Below are 13,731 nucleotides of genomic sequence, written 5' to 3'. Positions count from 1 at the left end.
AATCAGTAAGAAAAAGTCCAACAGTCCAAGAGGAAAAGGAATCAGGATTTGATCCGGCAACTCAAAACAGAAAACTATAAATTCCATGTAAACATACAAAAACATGTTTGTCATACTGGTAAGAGATATGTATATTAAAACTACAATGATGTCATTTTTAACTTAGCTCATAAAGACTTTTAAAAAGTCAGGTAACAACATCTTTGTCGGGGTGGGAACATATTCCAATTCTTGAATATAAATGGTCCTCCACCAAGCTTGTAGCAACTAGGCAATAATTAAAAATACACATAACTTTTGCCTGAGTAGTATTTCACTTCTAGGAATCTATTCTAAAGAAACAGATGTTAGTGAATATGATAAGGATATTCACAATTTCCAACAATAAAAACTGATAAATAAGACTGATAAAATTATGAGCTATTCAAAAAATGAAGTCCTGAGCTGTCTTTAAAACAAAAGGGGCATCGTTATTAACTCAATAACCAAGACAGATTATTAATTTGGAAAAGCAAAATACAGAACATTAAAAATAACATGCCATCTTTTATTTAAAAAAAAAACTAAAGAGAGGGTTAGAAAGCAAACAAGAGAAATTATATGCAGAGATTATCTCTGAGAAGTATACTCAAAAAGATACACATTCATTTCTTTATCAGAATGGTTTTTCCTATATCCTGAACATCATGAAATGGACACGGTCTAAAATATAAATTACTCTTCTTTACTGCAGACAGTGTAGGAAGAACATAAGACTTAAGTTTCAAAATTGCTATAACCCACTGCAATCTAGAATTATTCTTACTTTCGTGACATCAACAACCTCCTGCTTCACGCAACTTAATTCCTGTTGAAGTCTGACACGTTCCTCCTCACTTGCTTTTTCAATGGCTTTTATTTGCTCATCCATTTCTGCTTTCATTTTTCTCCGTGCTTCTTCTGTTTTTTGGGCTGTACTCAGGGCTTTCTCAAGTTCCTCAAAAGCTATAATGAAAACAGCAGAAAACAAGTATCTCAAGAAATACTATTATTGAGCTAAAGTGTTTAAATTCAATTGATGGGAACTAAGAGCAGCAGTAGCAGGACGTGTTAAAAAACTCATCACTGTTTAAAGCCAAGAGGTATTTGACTGGTAGTTTAACAAAGCCACAAGAAAGGTCCAGTCACTGAAAGCAATTTGTCATTGAGTTCTGGATTCAGATGTTAAGATGGCTTATACTGTATGAACTTAGGCTCAAAGTTGGAAAAAATATTAAATGACTAAAGATTTGCCCCACTCTCCCCACAAGTGTCATTATGGATAGCAAATTCATAGAAATGAATACTTGTACCTACTTCTGTAGCATATAATTGCAATTGCTTCTTTGTCTGCTATGCAAGTTCTTGTCTATTATCAATAACTAGGTAACACTATTGTATACTCACTGGGATATTTTTAAGAATGAAAAAATTATTCTTTGACTAATCATATTTAAAAAAAAAAAAACCTCTTAACCATATAATAAAACCAGGGTTTTCTCCCTAAACATTTACTGACTGAATCACATACTTAACCAATGTATTTTGATATGAAACCTACTACTTACGTAAGTTTCAAATTAATGTAGCTAACTAGTAAGAAATCTTTTCCTGTTTCAAAAGTGTACAAAAAGGCACTACTAGCAGGGAGTTTTGGGGGTGAAATAAGTAAGAATACAGCTCTGCAAAAACAGTCACCTGGGCTACAACAGTAAGATCTTTAAGGACAGCTCACCCAGCATCAAACAGAATCTGACAGCATGGGTACAAGAGCTGAGTAACTAGACACCAAAAATACATGAGTATGTGTGTTTATGTATATTTGTGTATACGTGCATGTGTGTGTATGCATGTGTGTGCTGTATGTGTGTAAACACACACGTTCTCTCTCCTCCCCCCTTCTCTCTCTACTGACAGAACAATATCCTGTGAAAATCCTAGTGTTATTACATCCTCAACTATTTTCTTCAGTCCTCAAAGAATAGAAGACTCCCCTTTACCAAAGAGAAGAACTATAAATAAAACACCAATTTTCAAGATGGGTTTTAATCCTTTTAAGAAATAAATATTCAGGGTGACAATTCATTGACACGTGCAGTATTTTCACTTTCAGTGGTGTAAGAAATGAGGAACTTCAACTGGTGGTATCCCATAAAAAAGCCCCTTCATTAACTACAATTTCACTTAACAGATAGTGGTTTTCACAAACAAACTGCATACTGAAGACAAACTTGTATTCTAAAGCATTTTCTTAATGGTGAAGTATAGTAGGTATAGAAAAAGGCAACAGAAAGGTGGAATTCTGCTAACAATTGGGAAACACAACTTACTTTGCTTACTACCTTAAAAAAAAAAACTTCTCTGGCAATCATGCATTTGATATTAAAAAAAAAACCTATCCAACTTATTCATTTTATATGCCCAAAGTATAAAACCATAGCTCAAATAAGGTCTAAATTTTAAAGGCATATTAATTAAGTTTAATTATTTTTAAAGATTGCCTACTCCAACTTCAGTGATATTTGCCTGCAAACACCAAGATGATAATCCTTAGACATAAATATTCTGGTAAATAAAATATTTAAAGGAATATGATATATTTGTTTTAGATATTCTTTTACTATAAATTCTAGTGTACAGCATAAATAAACATCTCTTGCTCGTAATAAGAAATTAGTTTCCTTGTTTCTCAAAAACCAGTCAAGTGAGGTGATCAATTACAGGAAAGAAATCTTGTAACAGGGTGCGTACTGCTTAAGTTTGAGCCGAAGGCTTACATCTGGGAAAGAAAAACATGGAAAAAGGAATGATGGTATTTTTTAATGTTTGGATGTCATCACCGTCTTTTCATTACAGCTAATATTCGGCATATAACATTGTATCTTAGCATTTCTAAGCACTTCACAGAAATATCTTAAATCAGGCTCTAGAGAACCTGAAGATAGTTATGATATTCTTCCAGCAAGACCCAGTTTTAAATGAAAAGCTTCTATCAATTAAGCAAAACAAAGCTGTACATAGTCAATACCAAGTGAAACTTCTGTTTTTTAAATTCCAGAATCCAATACAGTATAAAAACAGATACAGGGCTCTCACTTTCTTAATCAATAACAACAAAAATCAATGCCACAAAGTTCCTTTTGGATATAATTTTCCAAAAGTTAATCTTCCTAACCATACTCAGTAAATTTTAGTACATTCTATATGGCATTGTAATTTTAGTGTTTAATACTCCAAAACAGTTAAATCACTTGATTATCCATCATATAATGATTAATGTAGGACAGATCTGGTTCCAAAGTTCTCATCTAAATTTAATCCTTTCTTCCCATGCTCTGCCACCTTGTCAAAAAGCCATGTAATTTTATACCTAAAAGGACATCTTTGAGACTTTTAATTCAACATCTTCATTGAAATGTAAGAACTGAGTCCTCCAACTTTTCCTTTGGATGATAAATCAACTTAACTATACAAGGTTGGAGGAACAATCCTTACCTTGCATTATTTTCTAAAACTAAGAATGCTGGCATTGATCAGGCTCAGCTGAGCAGTAACATACCTTACTGAACCAGAATTTTTTTGAACCAGTTACTGATGGCTTCTAACTCTCAACAAAATTCACCATGTTATACCTCTGATAGACTTACAAAAACTCACTGCTTTCCATCTCCATCGTGCTTTATGAAAATGTTAAGTCCCCCCAAAACAAAATTTTAAAGAGGCAGCAAAACACGTTTCTATATCCATGTACAGAAAACTTATTTCAAACACATTCTACACTGCACCACAAATGAAGCCACTTCCTTACAGGAAGTCTGCCTCCAAAAACGAGTCCCATTTCAATGCTGAAGGAGGATATGCTGAGAGCCTACTTATTAACCAGAAACATCTCACCTTCTGATCCTGCGACCACCAGATACAGTAAGTGGAGTCCATGGCCTGTAATATTCTAAACGTGAATTCCCCCTCCCCTTTCCAAAAGGAATCTACACTAGGATTTTAACATTGAGTACTAAAGAGGTATGTTCTGAAGGCCTACGTAATTTACCTTCCAATTCCGAACAACATGAGTGAGTGGGGAGAAAGAAAGCGTGCATCAGCCCCAGCTGACGAGCCTTCTGCCAACATGCAGGAGTGCGCGGGGAAACCGTGGCCACAGCACACATCAACGGGAAGGCTAAGCACCAGCTGCCGCCAAATGTTGCAAGAACACATGGTGTTCTTCCAAAGCAAAATTCAATGTATCTCAGGCAATTTTCGTTTTCAAACAAAAAACTGTGATAACATTTCTACGAAAAATGTAATATACCTGAGGAACAGTCCTCTATCAGTTACAAACACAGGTCAGACCTTTTACTGCCAGCTCCTTACCTTCCCCTTAGACAAGGTTCTCTTACATCCGTGGGAGGTATAAAAATGGACAAATGCTCACTATAAGAGTTACATGAGCTCAGTAATCCAACCATTCATTCATCATATATTTATTAGATGTTTGCCATTTGTCAAGCATATGCTAGGCACTGGGTGATATCAAGAAAGTATTTCACAAAGACAGTTGAAGTTGTAAGGTGTGTGTGTCAGGGGCGGGGGGTGCAAGTATAAAAGAACTAAGCCTCAGGCTAAGCTAGGACAATTGTGGCATTTGCTTTTGTCACTTCAGCATCCTTCCCTGCACCATCCTCAAAGTCCTAACCAGTCATATTAATAACAGCAAATGCCAGAATTCTGAGATTCTAGGCAGTGTTACTATTTTGTAGCACTGTCCTGGAAGACACTTTATGACAAATATAACAAGACCCACTCTACTCCCCCTGCGGAGAATAAGGAAAGAGGCAGAAAAGTGGAGAGGCTGGCAACCTCTACATTAACTAAGAAGATGAGTAATAACACCAAGAATGAGTAAGTAAGCCAGTGCCTATTTCTTTATTCCAGCAAAAAGCTGCCAGAAATGCATGAGGTATTAAAAAAAAAAAAAAAAAAAGCTAGTACTACGAAATGAATAAAATGCAAATTAACAGAAAAAAACAACAAAAGTTCTTATCAGAATTCCCACCCAATCATCAAGCCTCTTTTGTGAATAAAAGCAAAAGTCTAGAGCAGCAGTTTTCAAAGTCTGATCTCAAAATCCTAGAGTCCTGAGACTCTCTGAGGAGCTATGAGATCCTTTTTTTTCCAAATACTTATCTGCATGAGGGCAGATGTTCTTGATCTATTTCAACCAAATTAACATATCACAACAGACTGAATGTAGAAACAGGCATGAAGATCCAGTTATCTTCTATTAAGTTAAACAATAGATAAGCAAAGATGTAAAATAAGGTTTTTCTTCACACTAAATTGTGTTTTGGGAAATACAGGTAGTTTTCATTAAAGCATTTATACTTACATGTAACAGGTTTTTAACTGTTATTTTTAAATGAACTATTTTTTAAATTTCTTAGCTTTAATTTCTAATATAATAAATACCAATCCATATTACCCACATAATAAAAACTCTTTGGAATCCTCAACAATCTTTAAGAGTACAAGGAGATCCTTGTGTCTACAAAGTTTGGAAACCACTGGTCTAGAGTTTACATAAATGAAAATAAAACGATACTACCACCCAGCGGCATAAACCAGCTAGTGCCAATACTTGTAAGCTGGGGCCTTCAGAAATCTAATAAATAATCACATTTTGCAACGGAAATCTACTTTCAAGCCACTTCCCAAAATACATAACAAAATTCACTCTAACAGATTAACTATGCTTTGACCTTTCAAGTTTTTACAGATCTATCCAGATTTTCACATACTCCTTACATTAATCATGCGAATTTATCTGTCAAATATTTTGAAAACTTCAGGATGACCTTGAAAAATCTTAGGCTAAAGCTAAGTAAATTTAATTAAATTGAAAATACGATTCTGTAATAAATGTGTTCCTCTAGTTGCTGATGCTTTCCAGTAACAGTGACAATTGCCAAGAACAGAAATTAGTGCAGGGTGACAATGACTTTCCAAAGATAGGGATGCGCAGCTACTACTGCAGAAATGCACCAAGCACCTACAAATATACGATTGTTAAATAAACAACCCATATTAAAATCTAATCCCATTTAAAATAATCAAGTTTTCCATCAGGTATTCATTCAGTGCCAAAATGTGTACTTACTATTTGCCTAAAATGGCACTCTTAAATTCTACTTTAATTCCTAATTTTTTGCCTGAGAAACATGGAATTTTCTTTGTAAAGCTTATACTAAGTACCCATGATAAGGAAAAAAAACAGCCCTTACCCCAGTCCTGTTCATACAAGGCTTGGGAAAGGCACCATGATTCACTTATTGGCATGTGTGGATGCACAAAAATAAGATGTTTCGTGAGACTTAAGACTCCAAGAAAACTCTGTGACAAATTATCAGCAACTAACAAAACACTTAAATACACATGTGATTTTTGTTTGTTATATAAATATGCATAAATCTTACACATTGTTTAAAAAGAAACTATTTTAAAGGGTTCTTCAAATAAATATGTTCCACTGAATGCCTTTGGCATTATCAGGCCTATCCTATACAAATGAAGGAAAAAAAAAAAACACAACTTATTTCCTGAACACACACAACATGACAATAAAAAAGCAGACAATGTTATGAGTTAATCTACATTTTAAAGTGCAGCCAATCATATAAAACACAGAACTTCAGCAAAAACAGGGTACATGAAAAGGAAACAGGGTTTATGAAAGTTAATTCACTCTGGAAACTTTCCTAATCCAAGCAGAATATTTTACTCATTTTGCAGAATTGTAGGCAAAAACAATGGGAGGAAGGTGTTAATACTACGATGCGGGTTTTCTTTTATAATGGCTATATTTAAATAATTTAAAAATAACTAACAAAAAAGAGTAGAAATTTATGGGTCAGACTTTATCCTGAGAAAAAATTCAAAGATGGAATAAGCTATATTATAAAGTTGTTATAGTATTATTCATAATAATGAAAATAGAAAATAATCTAAGTGCTGATCAACAGGGAGATGGTTAACGATGTACATGCATTCTGATAAAGCCATTAAAATATGTTAGTACATTAGCAACATGGAAAAGTTCTCCTAATATAATGCTAAATAAAGAAAAGGGAGCATACAAAATTATATGGACAATTATGATTACAACTATATAAAATAAGGATTATGGAAAGACTAAATGGAAGTGTATTGCAACAACAGTGATGTGCTTTCATTTTCTCTATTTCCCAATTTGTTTTTTGTAATATACTACATTAATGATTAGCCAGCTACTCTACCTCCTATTTCAGTTAAAAACATACGCACATACAAAATAGCCAAGACTTAGTGTGAACTTAACATTCTCTACAGGTGCTGAACTGAAGAGATAATATTCTAGACAATTAGTAGTAATACCCAGCACTTGAAAAAACACCATTACATATTTAAGCTGAGAATTCTCCAAATTTAAAATCTGGTTACTTGATGATATGACCATCTATTTTAAAATAACACCTAGAAAGGAATACTATCAACAGTGTTGTACAATGCTTGTAACAAAAATATTTCTTTTTTGGCTTTCTTTATCCACTGAAATAAGTAATTTTAACAACACAAAAGTGCTACAGTACTGTGCTTCAGAAAACACGCCCAGCAGTTCCACTGTAGGGCTGAACCGAGTAAGTACTACAGGCTGATACAACATCAAGCAGGCGTGTTACCATGCACCCACAGTCTAAGTATTTTATGATAGTATTATTCTTTTTAAAATCAGAGACACTCAGATTTCCTTTGTCCTCCAACGTATGAGAAGCATCACAGTTCGTCGAGAAAAACTGTGAGAAGCAGTGCAATAGACTGTTTTCTAAGAAAAGTAGTGAGGAATGTATTTGAGCTGATTTGACCTCCACAATAAGTGTGCCCCCAAAATTAGTTATTTGTCTGCAAATACCCACATGTCAAGAACTGCTAAATATATAAATTAATTTTTTACAAAAAAAATGCATTAGAAAAAAAAATGCATTAGAAGAGTTCAGATTCTTTGATAATTATTTTATCTACACATTTACTTCTAAAAATCTTAACCATTTGTTTAGCCTTTGAATTTTAAATCTAAGAGAAAGACAAACATTTAACAGAGAAACTAAATTCTCCAAGTGCCAGATGATATTCATATGCTACTACAGAAACTCTACTTCCTTTACAAAGACATTTTCTTACTTTCAGTACTAAATTTGGACTTTTCTGTTAATTGGAATAATCACTTATAGGTGAACCAAGAACCATATTATATTTGAACAATTCTGTTCAGACTAAACTAAAACCATTAGATGAAATTCAGTTGATGCACAAAACCAAGTTTCATTATAGATTTTAAAGGACAACATCCTCATATGGAATCAGTATGCTACAATTTTCTATCATAAGCCCAATAATTATGACTACAAATATAATTTCAAAAATATCTATAAAAGCACTCGTTGTTATCCAAAGACTTTCCAAAGTAAATATTTCTATTAAATAACTATAAATGTTAATTCTCTCTTTAAGTGTTTATTAATTTTAAATACTTTGACAGTACTATAAACAGATAAGTTTTTAAACTTATAGGCTATGAAATATTTATAAAGTTTTATGAAAATCATATTTAAAGACAAAATACATAAAAGGTACAAACTACCATGTATAAGCACAAGGAATACAGCCAATATTTTGCGTATAAATGGAATACAACATTTAAAATTGTGAATCACTATGTTATATACCTGAAACGTATATATATCAACTAAACCTCAACTAAAAAATAAACAAATCAAGACAAAATATACCTGAGTTTCAGAGAAGTAAGAGGAGGAGGACTATATTACAAAACCGTTGACTGCAACAGCAGCCTGGGAAATTGTTATCCTACATATGAATTAACTGTATGTTTCACCTGCCTTTTCATCATTCACCCCAATTTATTTGTTATTCATGGGTTTCTATCCCCTCATCAAGATATACCTCAATTTAAAAAGGAAATGAAACCCTTCACCAGCATTATTTTCTCTCAGCTGGCTACAACAGTCAACAAAAGCAATCCTAAAAATGAAAAGGCTTGACATGAGAAGCTGAGACTTTGCAGTAGGTTCTTCCATTCACAGAAACCAGTGTTTAACAGCATCTCACAAGTCTCCAACTGCTTCCAGGAAGTTGTTAGAGATTATAACCTGAGAGATTTTTCTACTAATGTTCTCTAAAGGGAAATCTTCTTAGGTTTAAAACAACTTCAAGAAGATATTTTGGAGCACATCTAGTGTGAACCAACTACCCCTCCCATTCAGACCCATTCCTCTCCTTAAACCTTACAATCTGGTTTCTAAAATCATTTCTGAAATTGCATTCTAGGAATTGAATCCTCATGCAAATTAAAAGAAATTTAAAAAATCTTCATCCCACCTTCTGCATTTTTGGAAATGCCTCCTATATTCCCCAGAAGCCTAAGTTTCCACAATTCCTATGATGTCCCAAGTTAATTTTTTTCTTCTCATTTACTTCTCTTCACCAAATGCAAGATCTCTATGTTAACAGCCCAGACACCGGATGCAAAATGCCCCAGATTCAAATCCTGACTACCCATTTAGTTTCTGTGGGTGAATCTAAGCAAGTTACTTAACTTCTACCTTCTTAAGTTTTCTTTAGTTTCTGTGGGTGAATCTAAGCAAGTTACTTAACTTCTACCTTCTTAAGTTTTCTTGTCTCATTCCTTATTTGTAAAATAAGAATAAAAGTAATACACATGTCATAGAAATTTTAAGGATTAAATACAAATACATACATGAGTGACTACAAGCAAGGCATTCATGACAGAGCCTCGCATAAAGTAACTGCCGGCCATCCGCAGCAGGCGCCACCACTGCTGCTGCTGCCAGGAAAGCAGTCTTTCAGGGAAATCAGCCTCTTTTGTAAATTGAACCATAGCCTTCAACCTTAGGCTAATGACTCCAGAAAGATGCTCCAATTTCTTATTTCCAAATTTCTACAAGTCAATTCCATTTGGAAAGCTCATAATTGGCTTAAATTCAGAGAATCTAAGCAAACTCATCATTTCACTCCATTCCTCAGTGTCCCCATTTAGACTTCCTTTATTCTGGCGTCATGTAATTCATTCAGTCTTCAAACCTTAAATCGCTGATGTCTTCTTAGACTCCTACTTTTCTTCTGCCCCTTCAAGCTGGCTGGATACCAAATTCTGCAGAATCAACCCCTCCTCTTCTTCCCAGATCCACCATCCTAGACAAGGCGGCCAAAGCTCTCAGTTCCCAAAACCTGGGTTTCTACCTTTGCTCTTAAGTTCAACTTTGTACTTCATTTCTTTTCTACATACAAAACTGGTTTCCATCACATTTATACTTTCCTATTACTGGTTCCTAACATGGAAAACACACCAAAGTCTAAACTCAGCTACTCAGTATCTTTACAGACTTTAACAGTCAGTTCCTTCACATCCAACTTCATTTTCCACTTCAGCAAGAATGATTTCCAGCTGACACACACCACCTGTGGTCACTGTGCCTGCTTATGATCTAGAACCTGAAATGCGTGTTGCCCCCGCCTGTCTGTGTAGGCCCACTCTATTCACTGTCTGAGGCCCAACTCAAAACTCCCATCTTCACGAACCTGAAGGTCCCATTCACTTACTCTCACCTCTTTCAAGCACCTCTCCTTTTTTGTCTTGCATTACTCAGTATCATACCCTGCTGAACACTGTGCTGGTCTCAACACTTCACAGCCTAGCATTTGTTGGGTCAGAACATAATGCTGCTATGTACAATGCTGAATTATTCCATCATTCTCTTAAAAAAAGCAAACTGTATCTTATACTTTTTGTTTATCCCCAAGCATCCATAAGGTAGCAGTTATTTAGTATGTACCACACTGTGCCTACTTGGGCTGTTCCAAAATGTACACCTAAATTTTGATAGTCCAAGTCACCAAACATTTTCCACAAAGAGCCAGATAATAAATACTGTAGGCTTTGCAGGGTTCTAGGCCAAGCATGAGCTGCATTACCAGCACAGGCCATAGTTTACCAAGCCCTGCCTCTTCTAAGGAACAGTCTACTGTATCTTTATAAAGAGGCTCTAGAGTTGAACGTTTTTATCCATATTTAACTAATTTTTCTAAATGTTGGTTAATCAAGCACTTCACCTGACTTCTGAGTTCCAATATAAAACAAGTAACCCCTGATTTCTTACCAGCTCTTTCAGACTTTTCTTTCTGTTCCCGTAACTCCTCTCCCTGGGTAGTCATCTGTTTGATGCGACTGCGAAGTTGGGCAATTTCTTCTTCTTTCATTTCCAGGGTTTCATGCATCTGACGTTTTGTCTCTGCTATTACCATTCCCTAAATAGAAGTGCAGACTCTAAAGCATTTGCATAACAAAACTGCATTATTAAGAGCACACAACAAACTTACTTTCAAGGGCAGAAAACATAATGTTTCTTACTAAGTAGAGCATAAGAATTATTTCAGTATTTCACAAACTGAAGTCTGTGTCCTGAGTATACACTACACTATGTACTACAGTAACTTCAGTTACCTGGCATATCAGGGTATTTTTAATATAAAAATTGTTTTAATAATAGTTGAAACTGTTAAAAACACATTTTAGTTAAAAGATTTATCATCTTTTCATAAATGCTTACTATAATTTTCCCTGTCTTATTAAACAGTTTACAATAAATCAACAAAATACAGCCTTTTGTACTTGGCTCACAACCAACCGTGATTACTGAACTGTGCTCTAATATGGGGGAAGACCCAAAGGCTGCCAAGAGTATAAGGTCACCGCTGCCATACTGGATGGACCAAGACTGTGGTACAGATCTACCTGGTTTTTCTCTTTCCTCTTGTGACAATCTCTGGTCCCAACACCACTCCTTATTACTGTCAGTGGGGCAATCCCATTCCTCCAATTTGCTAACTGTCTTCCCACTTTCTGGATAATCTACACAAGAAATGAAGGTCGCTGGGGGGAAATATAACCAAACAGTAGATGTTAAATCAGTCATTTGCAACTAACAACAACAAAAAAAAGTGTAGTTCAACTTGTCTCTTGAAAACTAAGACTCTGTGACAGCTAGTTTATGATATTAACCTTACTTCTAGGGTTTGTCAACTCTTGCTTTAGGGTCTGACTCTTCCAGACAGCTAATATTAATGAACAGATTAAAAACCAGGTAAGAGGGGCATTATTACACAAATTTCAAAACAAAATTGTGAGCCTTCAGTTTCCTCAAAAACCAACTCACAGTGGAAAAAAAGAGATAGAGAGAGGAGTGGAACCTATAGATTTAAAAAAGCCTTAAGAGTCACAACATCAAACTGCAATAAAAGAACCTCATTTGGATTCTGCATCACAAAAAAGAGCAAAAGTGTATGAGACAAAAGGGAAAATCTGAAACTGCTGAGATAGTTGACTGTTAACAAGGAATTGCTATTAAATTTTTAGATGTGATTATAATAATGTCATTATATTTTTATAAAAATAAAAATAGTCCTTTATTTTAAAAGACATATTAAAATACTTATAGAAGAAATGATAAAGATTTCTTAGATTTGCTCTAAAACAATCCTAGGATGAGGATACTGGCAGCTGGGAATATACACATGAAACAAAATTAGCCATGAGATGTTAAGCGTTGAAGTTGGGTGATAGATTCACAGGAATTCCTTTTATTAATCTCCATATTTTCTATAATAATTTTCTCAAAAATTTTTTTAAGCAAAGTCTTTATGAAGTTAATGGAATATAATCTAGTAAAGTGGACAGAATGAAAAGACTGACAATACATTTCAACAGCAGAACAGCTCTGATACTTTCTTAATCATATGGTCACTTAAAATCTGTAGCTCTAAGTACCAAACTAAAGAACATGGTGGATGGTATAGAACTAATTGGAAGCTACTTGAAAAAAAAAAAAAAAAAAAAAAAAAGGACCCATGAACTTGGCGCTGAAAAACTTTAGTCAAAACTGTTTGTTTGTTTATGAATTTTTTTAGTTGTCTTTGCTGTCATAGCTGAAGCTACTGTCCCAACTCTAAACTGCCAATCTCACCTATACACTGTAAAGTTTATTTTCAGAAATTTTTATTTATGCTAATGTATATATTACCACTGCTGTACTTTTTGGGCAATCTGTTTCCATTATATTTGAAAGACAATACTTACATCATTCACATTTAGTAATGCCTTAACTGTAACTAATTTAACTTTTCTCTAAAAAGTAGTTATGTACTATAAACAAATTTCTTTTGCAACAGCATTCTAACCTAGAAATCAAAATGCTGACTGGATCAAGAAATCACAGATTCAGCTTCACATGATACAAAACTAATAGTTATATAAATCTAGAAATGAAAACAAAGAGGTTTTTTCATGGAAGCAGGCATAATAATTTTGGAAAGCAGAAGTCTGAATGCTTCCAATTGCTTCCAAAAATGAACTGGGGCGGGGGGCCTTCAACAAATTTTAGTATCGTAAGTTTTGTTGTTTTACCTTATCTTGTTCAAGCTGTTCAATTAAGTTCTTTGCATCACGCAACTGAGTGATAAGTTTAGTCTTCTCAGCCATATGAAGCTCCTAAAAAAATTTTAAAAATTCATTTCCATCTCTAATAAAGTTTCTTCTTATATGCGAACTCTAAACATTTTATCTAAATTTGAATACTCCTACAAGTC

At 34.3% G+C, this 13,731-nt stretch overlaps 1 protein-coding gene across 1 annotated transcript in view; it reads right to left on the bottom strand.

Moving 5' to 3' along the window:
* The window catches only part of GOLGA4 (golgin A4), a 110,552-nt gene that overhangs the window by 43,094 nt on the left and 53,727 nt on the right, over positions 1–13,731 (bottom strand). The window contains 3 exon segments of the mRNA XM_070359639.1: positions 806–984; positions 11,247–11,394; positions 13,550–13,633. Of these exon segments, the coding sequence (XP_070215740.1) occupies positions 806–984; positions 11,247–11,394; positions 13,550–13,633 (411 nt within the window).

The sequence above is a fragment of the Bos mutus genome, chromosome 22 (genome assembly GCF_027580195.1).
Source record: "Bos mutus isolate GX-2022 chromosome 22, NWIPB_WYAK_1.1, whole genome shotgun sequence".
In the NCBI taxonomy this organism is placed as follows: Eukaryota; Metazoa; Chordata; class Mammalia; order Artiodactyla; family Bovidae; genus Bos; species Bos mutus.
This window is presented reverse-complemented; position numbering and strand designations above follow the sequence as displayed.